The 18,514-nt window shown below is 43.8% G+C and overlaps 1 protein-coding gene across 9 annotated transcripts in view; it reads right to left on the bottom strand.

The window, feature by feature from the left end:
* The window catches only part of SNCAIP (synuclein alpha interacting protein), a 143,275-nt gene that overhangs the window by 9,577 nt on the left and 115,184 nt on the right, over positions 1–18,514 (bottom strand). For 5 of the 9 annotated variants that reach the window (XR_008317413.1, XM_053301391.1, XM_053301390.1 and 2 more), the window contains 4 exons: positions 18,244–18,413; positions 12,025–12,117; positions 5,334–6,387; positions 640–710 (listed from right to left, as the gene is read on the bottom strand). Coding sequence is in view for 7 of the 9 variants with exons in the window: in XM_053301391.1 (XP_053157366.1) it covers positions 640–710; positions 5,334–6,387; positions 12,025–12,117; positions 18,244–18,413 (1,388 nt within the window). In the remaining 2 variants the exon portion in view is untranslated. The remainder of the gene's footprint in view (positions 1–639; positions 711–5,333; positions 6,388–12,024; positions 12,118–18,243; positions 18,414–18,514) is intronic. The other 4 variants (XR_008317414.1, XM_053301392.1, XM_053301393.1 and 1 more) reach the window with 3 other exon arrangements.

The raw sequence follows: 18,514 nt of genomic DNA, 5'->3' as shown, positions 1-18,514 counted from the left end.
TCTCAGCAGCAGCACACGCGAAGCACAAGCACATCCTAGAAGAACTGGTGTGTTCTCAGGATGTCGGCCAGTAACATTCTACCCCCACTCCAACAAGTGTTCAGAAAAAACTGTATTTTTACTTTGGAAAACCTAAATGAATTTGATTTTGGCCTGCCTGACACTCCATTTAAATTAGAAAACTAAAACAAGAGCTCTAAACCAGAGTGAGAAGGACATGACGGAATGGAGAACAGGGCACACCATTTCTTTTGACCATAACTGGAGTTTGACTTGGCCCACTCATAAGGGGAAATTTAATTTCCACTCTCATCTGGTGTTTTGAATCTTATTCAAGAGACTGAGTGATGCCAAACTGAACTAAAATGCATTTTTTGAATTTATGAGCACTAGTGTGTTTTTATGCACACTTTGTGCTTGGAACCATTAAACTAGTTCAGTGTTGTATATTAGCAAAAGCCTGTAGCAGGAGTATGTTTACTTTTTTTAAAGAGGAGATCAAAATTTCATTTTCTTTTACAGTTGTCATCAATCGTTTCATTAGTTTAAGCTGTGAACAATTATAAGCTGCACATGCAATAAGGGGTAATAAAAAAAGTAATAGGAAAGCCAACATTTTCACTCTACATCAGCACATACCATGCATAGTTACACAGGCGGTCTTCAATCAGCATGCTAGTGGAAAAACTGATGTAGCCAGAGTAAGGCCCCTGGGGAAGTACAATGCATTAATCAGTTGAAAGACCATGCAACAAGCGTCACACATGCATAGAATACATAAAGCGATTGAAAATAAAGTTTCTGTTTATCAGAAAAACTTTTAAAAATCCTTATGCCCTAATCCAGCTGGCATATGGAGTCAAATGTGTAGAAAGAGTTCTGCATGCAGAGGGGTTGTTCCCATTGCATTATAGATGCTAGGGGAGTCTTCCATACACAACAGGCATTCTCCTATCATAGCAGGAAGTTGGGAACCCCTTGGATTGTGTCCATAAGGCTTTTCAGGTATAGAACTAGTGTTTGGCACTGGTTCACATGTGTGAATCAGTACAAAACTTACAATTTTTTGAGTGAATGTGATTTTTCACTTCAAAGAAAGCATGCAAGTGTGGCTATCACACCGCAGTGTACAGGGCCAGACTAGGGGCACTGAGAGGGCGGTGGAATGTGTGTAGGGAGGGCACCGGGTTTTGAGCAGAATGGGTAATTAAGGGTGGGAGTTGAGGCACAGGGACACCCTGCAGGTGGGGCGCACTGGGAATATGCCCTGTTGCCCTGTGGGCCAGTCCGAGCCTGGCAGCAAGAGAAGGCTCTACACAGTGAGATCATTCACAAAGTGAAAAACTGTGTTCTACCCAAGTTTGGGAGCTATGTGTGCTCCAAATTTTCAGTTGTGTGGAAGCATGGTAGGAGAAAAAACCCGGGTAAAAGTGATTGCAAGGTAGGGGGGAAAACTGGGTAGGTTTTCCTCCTACCTTGCTTCCACACAAGCACTTCTACCCAGGTTTTCCTCCTACCTTGCTTCCACACAACCAAAAACTGGGAGCACACACAGCTCCCAAACCCAGGTAGAACACAGTTTTTGATTGTGTGAATGACTTCAGTGAGTCGTGATGAAAGTGGGCAAGCACAGATACAGGGTGCCAAGGAAATTCTATGGATTTGGGGGAACAAAATATAATCCATATTCATTACTGATGTAAGTATTCTACTGAAACATTAAAAACATTTCTTCCATATTCATCACTAGTAATGACTGACATTTTTAAAAATCCCTTTCCACTGTTCCCTTTTAGTCTCCCTGTATGTGTTATGCAAACTGATAAGCTTCTACAGACAAACATAGCTTTTCTGCTCCTTTTGATATGCATTGTTATATCTTGTTCCTTACTGTCTTCTTTCAACACACATTTTCATGAATGGGATTTAACTGCAAAACCGCTGGGAGATATGTTGTTCTTCAAAATCTGAACTTTTGTATGGTGTCCCTCAGGGCTCTGTATTGTCTCCGATGTTGTTTAACATCTACATGAAAACGCTGGGAGAGATCATCAGGAGATTTGGTGCAGGGTGTTATCAGTATGCTGATGACACCCAAATCTATTTCTCCATGCCAGCATCATCGGGAGAGGGCATAACCTCCCTAAATGCCTGTCTGGAGTCGGTAATGGGCTGGATGAGGGATAACAAACTGAGACTGAATGCAGATAAGACGGAGGTACTCATTGTTTGGGGTTAAAACCCGGGAGACGATTTTGATCTGCCTGTTCTGGATGGGGCCACACTTCCCCAGAAGGAACAGGTACACAGTCTGGGGGTGCTTCTGGATCCAAGTCTCTCCCTGGTGTCCCAGGTTGAGGCAGTGGCCAGAGGTGCCTTCTATCAGCTTCGGCTGATACGCCAGCTGCGTCCATTTCTTGAGATATATGACTTCAAAACAGTGGTACATCTGCTGGTAACCTCCAGACTGGATTACTGTAATGTGCTATATGTGGGGCTGCCCTTGTACATAGTCCGGAAACGACAGTTGATTCAGAATGCGGCAGCCAGGCTGGTCTCTCGGTCATCTAGGAGAGACCATATTACCCCTGTATTGAAGGAGTTACACTGGCTGCTGATATGTTTCCGGGGAAAATACAAGGTGTTAGTTATAACCTATAAAGCCCTAAACAGCTTGGGCCCTGGGTATTTAAGAGAATGTCTTCTTTGTTATGAACCCCACCACCCATTGAGATCATCAGGAGAGGTCCGTCTGCATTTGCCACCGGCTTGTCTGGTGGCTACTCAGGGATGGGCCTTCTCCGTTGCTGCCCTGAGGCTTTGGAATGCTCTCCCTATTGAAATAAGAGCCTCCCCATCTCTGACAATTTTTCAAAAGTCTTTAAAGATGCATCTGTTCACCCAGGCTTTTAACTGATACTGTTTTGATTGTTTTTAATGTTGTTTCAGAATATTATTTTAAAATTTTTAAATTGTTGTGTTTTAAATTTCTTGTTTTTGCTTTTAACTAATGTTTTAATGTTGTTTTTATCTTGTTGTAAACCGCCCAGAGATGTAAATTTTTGGCGGTATAAAAATATGTAAAATAAATAAAAATAAAATAACTAAAAATAAAAAATTGTGCTCTGTCACATCCCAGTTTAGCCTTTACTTGACACTTCATTTAATTGTTAATCCTGAAAAGTTACCCTCTCAATTTTTAAACTTGGCTTCCAGGACCCTAGTCTCAATTGTTCCATTCCCAGTCCTTACACCATGGGTCTTACTTTGGTCCTGCATTTGCCAGAAGCATTTGCCAGCTTCACATTATTAAACCCAGTTCCCATCTGCAAAGCAATGACACCACTTCCTTGGCAGAAATCTTGTGGAGAGCATGTTACCATTGGCTTTCTCATAGCACAAGAGGACAAAATTCTCTTTGCTAGTACAGATGTCCAATATAAATAAATAAATAAATAAATAAATAAGTAAGTAAGTAAGTAAATGCATGCATGTATGCATGCATGCACTGGCATGGAGAAAACTGTGACAACCCTGTGACAACCCAGTCATGTGAATGGCTTACCATATCATAGCCTGTTGGAGAACTAAGGTGAATTTGTTAGAAATTAACACCTTGCCTAAATCTTTACCTGTTTTTGCAAAAAGAACTACAGCTAATATGCATCATGATCTCATGCTTTCACTTCCTTCCTGCATTAGTCCTTAAATTATTACTTCAGCTCTTGTATTTTAGTTTTATGGAACTGTCTTCCCATATGTAATTTCATACTGTCATTTCCAAAAAAGTATTAATTATAATTATTTTATTTGCACTCTCTTTTATTAGTTGTTTCTGGTACTTATTTTATCCTGTGTCTTTACATGCACATAGAGGCCGTTCTCACAATCAAAAACTGTGTTCTACCCAGGTTTGGGGGCTGTGTGTGCTCCCAATTCTCAGTTGTGTGGAAGCAAGGTTGGAGGAAAACCTGGGTAGCTTTTCCTCCTACCTTGTTTCCACACAATTACGTCTACCCAGGTTTTCCTCCTACCTTTCTTTCACACAACCGAAAATTGGGAAACATACAGCTCCCAAACCTGGGTAGAACACAGTTTTTGATTGTGTGAATGACCTCATACGCACTCCTTGAGAGCAGAACATATGCTAGCAATGCAGGGAGAAGTTTACCTCAAAGTCTGCATGACTTACAGGGATTAGATCAGAGGTGGGCAAACGTGGCCCTCCAGATGTTGTTGAACTACAACTTGAATAAATTGTGGCAGGGGATGCTGGGAGTTGTAGTCCAAAAACAGTTGAAGGGCCATGTTTGCCCACCCCTGGATTAGATGCAGGGAATGCACACCTCTCTTCCCTGAAGAGGCTCCCTCAAATGCTTTGAGTGGGTTCTTACAATTTTTTTTAAAAATCCCAGTCACTGAGTCATGGGTTCTCCCACAGAGCATGTTGTGAGGATTGTTTCGCCAATTCGAAATCCGTGCTGATAACTCCTGATTTTTAACCATGATGGTTGATCTTAGATGTGAACTCATTTGCTTTATCCTGGTTAAATCTCAGAAGTTAGCAGCACCAATCTAGGATTGACGAAAATGAGGCAATTCTCACGATTGCCCAAAAGTGGGCTAAGGGAGCCTAGCCCACTTTTGGGTGGTCGTGTGCTGCAACAGGAGCCACGCGGCTCCCAGTAGCTAGCCTTCAAAAATACCCCTCCCCTAAGATGAGGTTAATGGAGCGAGCGTTCCGTTAACCACTCCTTTTTGCTCTTGTGTCACCACAGTGCGCGGTGACACACAAGTAGATCCCTGACCGGGGGCTCGGGGGTCTCTCCAGGATGCCCTGCGCACTTGTGCGGGGCACCCTGGAACTTCTGGGGGCTGTGTGGCCCTCAATCCCCGCAGCCCCTGCTGGCTCCATGATGGAGCCAGCAGTCGTGTGGGCAGCCGATCCGGCCGCCCAGGGCTGCCTTCCGCTAGTCTGCAGGGAGAACGGGCTAAGTCTGCTCTCCCCGCAAACCTGGCGAGTCTCACTGATCGTGAGACTCACCTCAGAGTCTGAATACTCATGACATGCTCTGTGGGAGTGTGTGGGGCTCAGCGACTGGGATTTTCCATAAACTGGTTTTTAAATTATAAGAACCCACCCTGTACGTTATGATCTCTTGGTAATGTTATCTCCTTCCAGACACTATCACATCACCTGTTTGCCTCCTTAAATCCTGTCAATGGTGAGTGGTTGACACTTGTTTAATAGTATTATGTACAAGTGGTTATTTTGAGCAGAGATCATTCAAATCAGAACTATTGATTAAAAGACAAAAATAATCCTTCTGTACCCTATAATCACTCACTGGCTTATTTTTTCCTTTTGAAGTAGTTGCTGAATTTCCCTTGCTATCTGTGGCTTTCCTTCCTAATGAGGTAAAGGGTGTTGAGGTCTTGATTAGGCTTGAAGTTTGATAGTTATTGTTATTGTTCTGGTTGCCACTCAGCGTCTCCATTATGGATCGAAATGTTCCAAATGGTCGCTTTTGCTGGTCCCCAGTTTCAGCACTGGGTGCAGGCCGCTGAAGGACTTTACTCCGCTCTTTGTCCTTTTCTCCATTTAAAGCAATTTCTGTTTGCTCCACCTGTGCCACAGGCTCCTCAAAAGTCACTCTGAGTTTTAAATTCTGGGCAGTTCTCCGCTTTGAAGATGGAGATTTGAGAGCACTCTTGGGACTTGTGGCCACTTTGGGAGCACTGGTGAGATCGGAGCTGGACTCTCCCAAGAGTTGGCCCTGAGAAACAGCCCCAGTCTGATACTGGCATTCATTATCAGGATCACTGCTTTCTGAAGTAGGAGAAGGGCTGTGACCATCCAAGGATTTAGAGGTTTTATTTCCAAAAGTGAATCGGCGTCCTGCTGCCAAAGTGTGTTTCTTAATCATGAGGTGCAAATTCTCAGTGTTTTCAATATTTTCTACTATGGGTTGAGGCCTTGGCTTATCAGTTCTTTTCACAGGAGTGTTCTTCTGGTCTTCTGAATTATTTGAATCTGTATCAGACTCACTGAGTGATCTCTGCATTAGATGTTTCAGTCGTGCTAACTTCAACTCCTTTTTCTCCAGAGGAATCTTCTTCATATTCTTCAAGGCATGAACATCCTGAAATTCTAGTGAGAGTTTTTCCTGCATACAGACATTCTCAGAGATTTCCTTCCCAAGCAGCTGGCGCAGGATTTTGTCAGAATCCTCATCTTTTATCTTGGGCCGACTGTAGTGTGGAGTTCCCACACTGCCAAGAATCTGAATCCCATCATGGGTGTTCAATTTATTTTTCGGTAGATGCAAGTCATCTGTATCAGATGGTTTCCACTGAAGTTTGCCAGAAGTGGGTGATGATGGTGAACTTCAAGGGGAAAAGATAATTTTTAAAATCAGTACAGGAGACCACAATCAAAACTATACAGATATAAAGTGCAACACTGATGTTTCCACAGCATGTGTTTATCTGAGCATCCTATTGCTTCCCCCGCCCCCTTTGACCCTTACGCACATGGAATGTATTGTCACACTATTGATTCCATAGCAAAGAATATAAATCTGTTTCCATGCTAATCTTGATCTGTTATTTCCTTTCTTTGTTAATCTCCATAGAATATTTCCTTTTAAAGATTTAAATTAGATATTGTTAGAAGAATTTTTGAGAGTAACTTAAGGAAAACTGGAATACTAGGCTGTACATAGATGTTTTAAAATATACTTTTGGCTTAAATTCTACTTTGTTAAAATCAATGGGAGTTTTGATTAAATATGTCTAACAACAGGTCCCTGCTCCAAGTTCTTACAAAATCGAAGTTGTGACAAAAGAGGGAAGGAATGAGAGGGAAGTAAGAAAGGGACTAAACTGGATTATTATAGGACTGCATGCCCCCATTACAGAAACTGTTTATTACAATTTCGATTACAGAAGTGAACTTCAGGTTGCCTGGTAGTGCTGATAAGAAGCTGTTCAATCAAAACATTGGGGTGCTTCACACATGAATGTCAATAACAATGAACAGCATGCGGAATAAGCAAAGTTGTGCTAGTGCAAGAGGATAGCTTACTTGTGCTAACAAATGGGGATTCGCAGAACTGGATTAAAGCAATATAACACTTGCAGAAAAGTTATCATTAAAACAAATAAGGTGTGTTGCAGCTGTGTAATTGTGCATGCTTGTGGTTGCACAACACTAGTCTGGAATGCAAGCTCTAGACTTAGCACAATTAGCTAGCATAACAGCTTTGCATTAGTGCAACATTCTTCCACAAGCGGTTCATTGATCTGGATGTCAGCCAGTGAAATTAAAATGGGCAACAGCAATCTACAAAATTCTGACTCTGGAGAAGTCTTGTAGATAACATTCAAACAATTCTGGCATCAAGGGATTGTGGCTTGCAGTTGGAGTGCTTTACTGTTAATAAGATTAAAATAAGGCACAAGTCTCCAGCAGAATGCATGGAAAATCTGCAAAATTTACTACTATATTATGCCTAAAAGATTGATAGGATAGCAGGTTTCATCAGGGGTTAGTAGACTAGTTTGTCTACATCATGAAGAGCCAATTTTTTTCTGTACTGTTAAAGGAATCTTGTTCAAACATATCTGATGGTACTGTGCCATTCGGCTCTAACCCTGACTTGAAAGCAAGCCCTATTTACTAAAGTGGAACTTACATCTCAAGTAAGGATACTTAAGACTGCAAAGAAACCCAAGCTCTGTGCCTAGAAAAGGTTGCATAATACAATGGCATAATGCAATTATGCATAAATTTGCTGAATATGAACATGTGATTCTTGAACAAAAAATAGTTAAGACTGAGATGATAAAGGAAGGAAGATTTGGCCTGTATTGGTACAAGTACTAATTGTGCCCAGACCCCCCAAGGAGACATGGAGACATTGCTATGGAAGGAACGGTCGATTTATTGAAGTTTATGGTACAGGCTCATTGGCTGGGATTGCATGGAGAACCCCCACCACAGTGTGGTGCTTAATAGGCCAGCCACGCCGTGGCCGCCCCACCTAACCGACCATGGTGATAGCACCTTGGCTCCAGGCAGCTCACCCGCTCTCCAGCAGAGGCGCCCTTCTCCGCCGACCTAAGGTCAGATTTCTGACCTCCCAGCGACAACCCCACTGACGCTGCACAGCCATACGGATGGGGTGTTGCCTGAGGAGGAGCAGGAGTCAAGCGTCATCCCTGATCTGTCAAGCCTCAAGGGATCAGCTCCTCCTCCTTGATTTACATCTTACCTAAGGTGCCACACCCCCTTAATTAGCATTTTCTCATCACACTGTACCTGCCAACCCGCGGAACATAGCCCTATTTAATCTACTGACTAGCTACCTGGGAGCTCAGATATAGCCTGAGGCAGGCGAAAAAAGGTGCACACCAAAAGCCAAACAGGTGTAGACCCAAAAAATTCCTGCCCGGCCCCAAATGTCGACCAGCAAACGCCCAGTCTATATCTAAGGGATGGGTGGGAGGGTCCAAGCTCGAGAGGCAGACTGAGCCCGCGCAGGCGCACTGCGGAGCTCGACACTTCCGGTTTGCACCGGAAGTGCCCCGGGAGCCAATCAGAGGCAGCTCCCTGTCCCACGTGCTCCCTGGGTAAGGGGGCTGGGACGACACAGCCACGCCGCGGAGGTGCGGCGAGTGGCTACCATCCCACTAGGATGTGTATCTGTGCAGAAGCACGAGTGGCAAGTCTTATTTGCCTTCTGCAACCACTGCCTCTATATTTTAAATATTTTTCTCTGTAACCATATTTCTTCAAAGTTGCTTTACAAAAAATAACAATGAAATCCAATAAGCCAAGCATAATCATGGACATGCAAAATTCAAACAGAACAGTCATCATAATAAAACTTTAAGCCTCCACTTTAAATGGGACACAGAATCATACATTTCAGAATTAGTCTTCAGTTCTGATCTTAACTCCACTGTGAGCTTACTGGGTTCGTTCAAATAGGAGCCAGGATTAAATCCTGGCATTGCATGATGCTTCCTAGCTTTGGAAACATGTACTCTCCGCTCCCCTTTGAACACAAGGATCGGAATAATTCTACTCAATTCCAATTAGCGGTTTGCACGAAACTGCTCCAGGTGGTTTTGGTTCAGGTCTAAACTGGACTCGAACCAAGCCACCCGGTTCTACTGAACTGGCCAGCACTTCAATTTGTGCCTAGAACTGGGGTTGAACCAGTTCAAACCTGGCTCTAATGCTTGAAAAGTGGGATCAGGTAAAGATTCCTCTTTACAAGCACTGGGGGAACCCTATGGGGTTTTAAAAGGGTGGGTGGGTGGTGGGTGGGAGGTTACCTCACCCGCTATGGTGGTGGTGTGGCTCCTAAGAGGCAGCAGCTTTCCTAGGCTCTGCCAGTGCTCCCCCCCCATCATCCTGGGCTGGTGGGGCCTGGTTTGGGCCTACACGCAAGTGCAGAAGCCATTAGAATGGCGTCCACATATGCGTGGAGGCAATTTGCATCATCCCACCAGTGCGAGAAGATGAGGGGAGTGTTGGCGGGGCCTAGGGGAGCCACCACTGCCCCGCACCACTCCCGAGGAGCTGCACTGTGGCAGTGATGAGTAAGGTAACCTCCCTCCTGCCCTCCCACCCACCCTTTAAAAATCCCATCAGGTTCCCTCAGTCAGGGCCATTTCTAGGGGGATGCAGGGCTGGGGGGGGGTGTGAATCAGCATGTGCGGGGCCCCCTTAACATTTGATATGATTACAAAATCATACTGACTGTTGACATACTGTATAAATAGTGTAAGTGAGGTTTTTGGACATGTCCAACCAGCTTGGAGATATAGTGCATTTGTAAGGAAAAAAGTTAAAAGCGTAACACATGCCTCTTGCTTCACAGTTCTCACTCAGACATTATGGATTGCAAACCAACTTGAGCACAGTGCACTCACAAGTAAAATAATAAAATAAAATAAAATAAAGTTAAGTAAGTAAGTTTATTCAGCTGTTTACATTTAGCCCCACTTTCACTAGGTATGAAGTACTCTATGGATAGAGAGAACTCTTTCTGGCAGCTTTACTGAAGTAGAGGAAAATGATTAAAACCAATAATTTGTCCAATCCATTTCAAATTCAATGTTCAGAGCCCTCCCACCCTGCCCTACAGATGTGCCCAGTATCAAAGCCCTATGCCAAGTCATTCCATAAATATACAAGGAATAGTGCCTTGGGGGGGAAATGAAAAAAGGGAAATCCCACAGCTTCCATTGCTGGCTCTGCGGATGAGGAGGAAGGCACAGGATCTCAGCACAGTCCAGGGCTGTAGGGCAGGGAGGGCAGAGGGTGTGTATAGCACTCTGGTGGGCAGCCAGTGCTGGTCACTCTGCCTCCAGTCCAGGCTGGAGAGCTTCAGGCAGGGTCAGGTACTAGGGAGAGCTTCAGGGAGGCCTGTACTCCAGAAGTTCCGACCACCCACCAAACAGCTGAGAGTTGGGGAGAGAGGGAGCTGAAGCGGTGTGGCTGCAGGGAGCTTTTCCATTAGTAGGCAAGCCTGCACATGGCTCCTGCAGCTACAGGTGGATCAGCTGGGCCCAGTGGTGGGGGGAGAAGGTAAATTTTGGAGGATAGGCTGCTCCAGCGCAGAGCCTGTTCCAGTGCAGGCCCCAGGACAATTGTACCAGTCATCCTACCCTAAGAACAGCCCTGCTCTGGTTTGACCCAAACTGGGTTCGAGCTCAGACCAACCCCCCTTTTTGAATGGCTGGTCTGGTTCTAGCTCGAACTGGTTGAACTGGGCTGGTTCGACTCAAACCCCGGTTGAAGCTGAACCAGTTTGTACATTCCTAATTCTGATTAAGAACAAGTCAGGATTGCATTTTACATTGGAAGTGAGAAATCCTGACTTACTCTATCTAAAGTTCCAAAGCAAGCCAGGATCTGAACCTGGGATTCAATAATAAGTCAGAATTTTTCACTTCCAATGCAACAAGCAATGCTGACTTGTTCTTAACTGGAATCAGAAGAACTGCATCCCAGATTCAAATTGAAGCCTGGATTCAAATCCTAGTTTACTTTGGAACTCTGGTTGGAAAAGCCAGGAGTGCTTGCTTCTGATGTAATGAGCAATCCTGGCTTATTCTTAACTAGGATCAGAATTCTTCTGACCCCCGCATGCAAAAGGGAGGGAGAGTATGCTCCATTTTACATCTGAACCGACCCACTGGAGGCACCAGCATGCCACTCTTACTAAACCTCAACCTTGCTTCTGTAATAAAAACAGTGAGGCTATTCACTAGGGATCTGCGAATCGATTCAGGTACAAATAGATTTGTACCCAGGGTCCATCTTCTGCAAACCTTTTAGTGTGATGAGTACATTTTCTCACATGCCTCCTAAAAGTAAGTTATATTTAAGCCTTTGCCCAGTTCTGCTCCAAATGTTCTAGTCAATTCACATGGCAAGTCTGAAGGAGGGACAGAGACCAGTGCTGTTCTCTGTAGCCAATGAATATATTTCCTCCCCTGCACTGCTTATTCAGCTGAAGTCAAGTAACCTCTTTCAGGGTTAAATGTGCAACTGTATCTGTGCTTTTGGTGCTGTCTATTCATATTAGATAGTGAAGACAAATCACCTTTAAGGCATATGAACAGCAGTCTGCCAACTTGGCAAGCCAAAGGATTGGCTGAATTACTTATGAATTACTGGGAGGATAAGATTACTATGGGCCACCATAAGGTCAAGTTGTAGAAGTTCACAAGATGTTTCCTGTGATTGCTATGAGTCATCTAAAGGTTTCACAATAAATCAGATTGGTAAAAGTACAATAATTAATTTCATTTCACTCATCAAGTCCTGTATTCACACCTGCCAAACTAAAAGGTGTGGATTTCCATGGTATAACATTTTGCTTTTTATTCTTTTACAGTGTGAATGATTGGATCATTAGCTGGTGTATGGCCTCCCTATGCAACAACCATGAAAAGACTCCCGTTCAAACTACATTGGAATTCTACTCTCGTAAGCATAGTTACCTTGGGGATGTTGGCAGTGACTTGCCCTCTGCTCTCTGAGTTTCTAGAAGCTGTTGGAGCTGGTTCTGTAATGCCACACGTTCTACTGTCTGCCTGTAAGGAAATATTAAATTGTTAAACCCATTATTATTTTTCTGAAAGAAAAGCTGTCAGTGGATGAGCTAAGGGATAAATGATAGTGTTCACTCAACATCACTTTAGGAAGAAAGCCCCTGTTCATCTATAATTTAAGTTGCATACACAGAGAGCATACAAACACTAAAATACACAAAGAGGGTCTCTGTACTGCAAATTGCTTCTAATCCCTGTGGGAACACTGTGATCACTCTATTGTACCTTCTGAAAGCTGCCTGCCTTGTATACATTATTTATTAGTAGTAGTGACTCTGGTGTAAACTGCAGGATTAGAATCTTAAAGAGCAGATTGTTGGAGCTGTGGGACTCACAACAATTAGCTTACCTGCCCAATTACAACTGAATTAACTGCAAATTTAGAACTCGTTCCCGTAACTCTCTGTTGCATATGACCTGTGAGGCAAATTGGCTCAAGACGCCTTTGTTCCCCTGGAGTATGATGCCGGTTGGCAGAGAGTAGGTACTGCATCACTATTCACCTGGAATAATGTTCTCCAAAATGAAGATAAAGATAAACTGGGACAGAGCTTGCGGATTAGAGATGGGCAACATATTTTGCACGAAATAATTGAGCACCCTGAGAGTTCCTTGCACACACATCAATCTAGTGATACCCAGAATTCTCTGCTCAGACAAGTATTTCCTCACATGAATTCGTAAAGTGTCCACATTTGTAATTCAAATGTCAAACCTTAATTTGCTAAAATGTACATTCAGTTATAAATCACGAAAACAGCCCTTGGGTTCTGGTGTTTTGAGTTAAGTTCCAATATCCACCCCCACCCCAATATAGCTGAATTTAGTCCACAGAAGCTTAGGTGGGTCCCTATGTATAGCACTTAAGTCCTAGCCATCTGAGGAGAAGAGAGTAGTCTAAGGTACATTGTTTAGGTATCTTTTCTTTTAAAATGAGTCTACCCTTTGCTTACTTGCTTTCTTCATCTAATTTCCTTCTTTCCCATACCGTATATAGCACTGGAAGTGATTAGCTATAGGTTTGGCACACACACAATATGGTAGCACTAGGACTGTGCAGACCTTAGTGCACTAGCACTTATGGTACATGTAGGTTTAGTATGGTTTAAAGAAATGAAATGGGTGAAGACCACACATCAGTAATGAATTGCACAGGTGATGCGCTCACCTTCCCTGCACGCAGCAAGCCCAGGGGAAATTTGTCCTACTAGTTTCCTTTACAATGGGAACATAGGAAGTTGCCTTATACCAAGTCAGACCATTGGTTCATCTAGTTAAGCATTGTCTACATTGAGCCCTTTCTCATGAGCAGTAAGAAAGGGTTACAGGGTTTGTAGGGAGGAAGCCCTAAAGAGCTTACCTCCCCGCAGACTATCATTCTGCCTTCCCTGGGCAGAAGGATAGTCCAGACGAGCACCAGCTGCTGCTGGCAGCTTCAAAGGTTGGGGTGCCGGGACGCGTCCCCCCATCCCCGGAACTCCAATAATGCCCCTTGTAAGTGCACAGAGCATTATGGGGATCCCCCTCCTTGAGTCTACTAGCTGCTTAAAAATGACGTTAAGGGAGCGCTCGCTCCCTTGAGGTGAGGTAGACATATGCAGGCAAAACCAGCTGGGCTCCCTTAGCCTGGTTTTGCACACACGTGTGAATAGACTCACTGACTGGCAGTGGCTCTCCAAGGTTCCAGTCAGCAGCCCTTGCTGGTGAAGCCAGGGATTGAACCTGGGACTATCTGCATGCAGAGCAGATGCTCTGCCACTGAGCTACGGCCCCATCCCAATGGAAGTCAACTAAGCACAGACCTGAATGGATGCTCTTGGGACACTGTAAGCCTCCTCTCCAGGGCAAGTTTTTGAAACTTTCTTTTTTCTTTTTTGAAAGAAGGCACTTAATGTTTAATTGGATAAACTTACTAGGTCAGACAATGTAACTGACACACATGTATAGGTGGAGGGGTGAAGATCCTGAATAATGAACACTCATGCTCTAGGGGCTGCAGGGGAGAGACAGAAGCCCTTACATCACTCCCCCTATCCCTCTGCATGAGTGCAATTGTGCAAGAGCCTTTAGACTCCAGAGCACTCATTGTACTCTGGAAGGGCTCTGCAACAGTGGAAACATATCTGGAATCAAAAGGCTCTTGCTTAACTGTGCTAATGCAGGGGGTGGGGAAGTGTCCTATTGAGACTCCCTAGCCCCTAGAAGCATGAGCACTTTGTTAGCCAGGGAGTCAACTATCGTTGTTGACTCGTTGTTGTTGATAGCAGCAGAAAAACTACACCAGCTCCTGTTTCTACATATCTATTGGGAAGATCAACAATAAAAAGCAAAAGGTCATAGGAAAATACTGCATGAGGGATGCTGAGAGACCAGGAGTGGAAACCCAGATTATCATTGTCTACATTTTATATGACAGCAAAATGGAACCTGAATGTTAATAGACAGTATGCCTATGAGTACCAAACACTGGGAAGAAACAGAATAGTCATTAGATATCTGCAAACAGGCTTGGAAGTGAACTGGTTCGAAGATGAACTGGTTTGGTTTGAAGGCTCAGGGTTGAGCCAACCCCGGACCGAACCCCCCTCGGTCTGTTTTATTAAAAAAAATTTTTTTAACTTGCCCCATCCAGGGTCTGTGTGTCCCTGAGGCAACGGTGGGGTCCACAGATGTTACCCCTCCCCCTGCTGGCCTTCCCACCTTCAAAAATGGCCCTGTCTGGCCATTCTTTGGCCCGTTCTGGCCTTTCTCCCAGTGTGGTGGCTATTTTGGAGGCTGCTGCACCTGTGCAATGGGCCTTTGCATGGCCTGGGTCATGCTTCGGGCTGAAGAATGGGCGAACAGGGCTGTTTTTGAAGGAGAGAAGGTTGGCAGGGGGAGAGGGAAACTCTGTGGACCCCCCGCCACTTCGGGGAACCCCCTGGAGGGAGTAAGTTTTTTAAAAAAATGTTTTAAAAATCTTTCCCCCACAAGAAATCCCACTGGACTGAGGTGGTGGTGGTTCGAGTGGGTGCCGGACCAAACTAGTCTGGTCTGGGTCTGGTTCTGATTTGAACCGAACCCGACCAGTCAGTTCCATGCACACCCCAAATAGCCATCACTCATTTTCTCCTTGTGGGAAGCATCTGGCTGACATGGGTTTAAGACAGAAGAATGAACTAACAATGCAAGCACATAATTAAAGCCCTACTGGGTCAGGCCAAAGGCCTGTCTAGTCCAGCAACCTGCCTGGCTGTGGCCAACCAGATGCATCTGGGAAACCTGCAAGTGGGAAAAGTGGACAATTGCCCCCTCCCATTGATGTTCCCTGAATCCCTAGTGCCTGGTGTTCAGATGGACCTTGGTCTGATTCAGTAAAGGCAACCTTTTATTTTCTTATAAACATAAGGAGATGGCTTTAAAAGGGGGTGAGACAAATTAGATGTCAGGGTCAATAATTGCTATACTGTGATAGCTAAATGGAAGTTTCCATAACCTCAGAATATTACTAGCTGCTGGAGGAAAACAGCAGGAAAGGGCTGTTGCCTAACAGACTGGACCCTTCATCTGATTTAGCAGTTCTTTTTGGTTCTTATATGATAATCTATGTATTGGCGGGGGGAGTATATTGTTATTTGCAGTGCAAGTATCTATTTTGCCATGAGCTGAGCCCATGATCTGGGAAGCCACAGCTCTCATCAACTTCCTAAATTGTGCAACTCATGGCAAATAACCACACTTTTCATGTTATGATACGCACATTTCTTCCAACACTGATATTATCTCTGCGTATGGAAAACGTCATGTGGGAAACAGCTGTCCCTACATAAGCAGAATTGGGAAGCAAGAGCTCTTTTCCACTGCAGTTGCTACTTTTATGAAAGCCTCTCCCCTCCCTCCCATTAAGCCCTGACTAATGTTTACTTTTGTAAGGGTAGGTTTCCCCAGTGTTAGGACATGTAGCAATGGCACTGACTGTTTAAAAATACAGCTATCCCCTCATTACTGCTTTCACTTTCAGAATTACTTCCTTAAAAAACAGAACAAAACTGACAGCACAAGTCCAGGTGTGGGCCATTTAACTGGATAATTTCCTGGCTCACAGGACATGGGATTATTAACTCACTTTTCAATTCTAGAGTTTTAGAACTGACAAAGTTGGAGCCAGAAAGCACCCATACAATTTCTGTGATTGCAGGCTGCATTTGCTAGATTCACAAAACATTTATATTGGCATAGTAAAGGATATGGAAAATGCTAAAATACTGTAGGTGGGACACCCATATGCTATTCTGCAGAAACCAGATGCATTTTATAAAGATCTTCCCTTCCTTCAATTTTTCCTTTTCCTTCCTCTCGCCTACACATTTCCTTACATTATTTTAAAAATCACTCCCACCATCTGTCAGCATTGGCTTGTACTATGAAGTCCCAAGACTCTCTGTTTTGCTGCTTGGACAAACCATTTCCATTTGTTATTCCTGGCTGTTGCTGATCTACCTGCTTCACTCTCCCTTTGTCATTTGCCATCTCAAGTTAATGTACCTGGCCAGGAACCAAAGCTGCCTCCAATGCAAATGAGTTCTGCATTAGGTACACAGTTAAGAGGCAGCTGCATGTACCTTTACAACACATGAAGGAGAAATGACACACAAAACATCTCAATCCAGATTTTAAGAACTTAAAGACATGACTTATTGCTTCTATAAATAAACTGCTATTATAATGTGGATGCTGTCTTAAAGTAAAGCAGATGATTAAGTGAAGGGAAAATTTCACCCTAGGAAGCCATTTGCTTCTGTACTCAAAATACCAGTTCATACAGTACATAGAAAAGATATTCAAAATATTTATTCATCATCATCATCATCATCATCCAGGCCCTTTTATAGCTTGCCAAACACATTATTTGATAAACACAGATAGTCAAGGGATCAATCAGTCCAGCAACTGCTTCTCAAAAAGGGAGCAAAGGCAGCCCAGCCCTCCACAGGAAAGTAGGTGAATTGGAAAAGAATAGAGGAAGAAGTAGAGGGACTTCTAATGACAGAGAAAAGCTCTCTAACTCTTAGTATTTAGCTAGTGTGGAGTCTGAATTGGTTGAACAGAACAGCAGAACATGTGAAAAGAAAACCAGAAAGCTGTTTTAAAGAGAATAATAGGCAAGTCATTATTTATGAACTTGTACATATTTTATGCTTTTGCTTTTGCACACAGGCAGCACAATGCCACAAGAAGGGGTACACAAAATGTCTAAGGGCCGCACTGCTCCCTTATGTAAAGCATGTTGATGGCTGTCCCATGCTTTCCCCTCTTCCTAAATAGCAGTTGCCAAGGAGAAATATATGTTCTGGATCTGGACCACTGTAGAGGAAGGGAGGGCATTTAACTCTTACCCTGCTATGGTCCAAATCTGGATTCTCCCCACTTCAAAGCAGCTATTTGCCTGGGAGGAGAAGTGTCAATGGAAGCTTCCCTACCAAAACAGCAGCTGCACAGTCACCTGATGTGGACTGGGAATGTGGTGGGGATCAAGGGTTATATCTCCTACCCCACTTACTCTATGGTCAGCTCCTCCCATGGCAGCTATTTAGGAACAAATGAAAACAAGGTCCAACAATGTGCTTAATGTAATGTGTAGTTTGTCCCTAAGATGGACACAGATAGACAAAGGTTGATGTATGGATGACCAGATTAGGGCAAAGGGTTCAGTCTTCCAATACTACCAATGAACAAGCTATATTGTAATGAATGTGAAAGCCCTGTTGTCCTCTTCTGAAATTACTACACAGTTTATGCAATGTATGTGTTTCCAGCATGCCCATCAGGTGTCACAAAGTAACATTTAAAGATGGGAGGTGCATCTATAAATAAGCAGCAGGCACGCAATTGGCCACAGATCTCCAATGTGTGTCCACTGCCTGATAACAGGGGTGAAGTTTCTGTTCAGGCTTATATGGTTTGCCATGTGAACTTACTGAAAATACATTTTCTGCATGAAGTGTGAAGTGGTTCTAAGGGTCTGGTTACTTGAAAAAGACCCATGTGGATATCAGAGAGAAATAAAGCTCTGTTTGTGGGGGGAAACCAAATATAGCTAGAATCCCACCATCCTCAATGAAAACTTACTCTTTCAGTTGTTTTGTTAACTTCACAACCTGAGATGCCAATGACATGCATGTCTCCACCACTACCAAGTAACGTGAACACATGGTGTGTCCCTGCCGCTCAGCACTTTGGGAAGGTTTCTCTCCAGCATGGTTTTGCATAGTGACATTTGCTCCATATTCAACCAGAGTCTAAAAAAATATATATGTATGCATGTTAGCAGCCTTGATTTGCATGAGGTTTAGACAAAAGAAAATACTTCATCAATAAACACAATTAGTTTATGGAATTC

The sequence above is a fragment of the Hemicordylus capensis genome, chromosome 2, assembly GCF_027244095.1.
Source record: "Hemicordylus capensis ecotype Gifberg chromosome 2, rHemCap1.1.pri, whole genome shotgun sequence".
NCBI classification, from domain to species: domain Eukaryota; kingdom Metazoa; phylum Chordata; class Lepidosauria; order Squamata; family Cordylidae; genus Hemicordylus; species Hemicordylus capensis.
The sequence above is the reverse complement of the archived record's forward strand: the minus strand, read 5'-3'. Positions and strand labels throughout refer to the sequence as shown.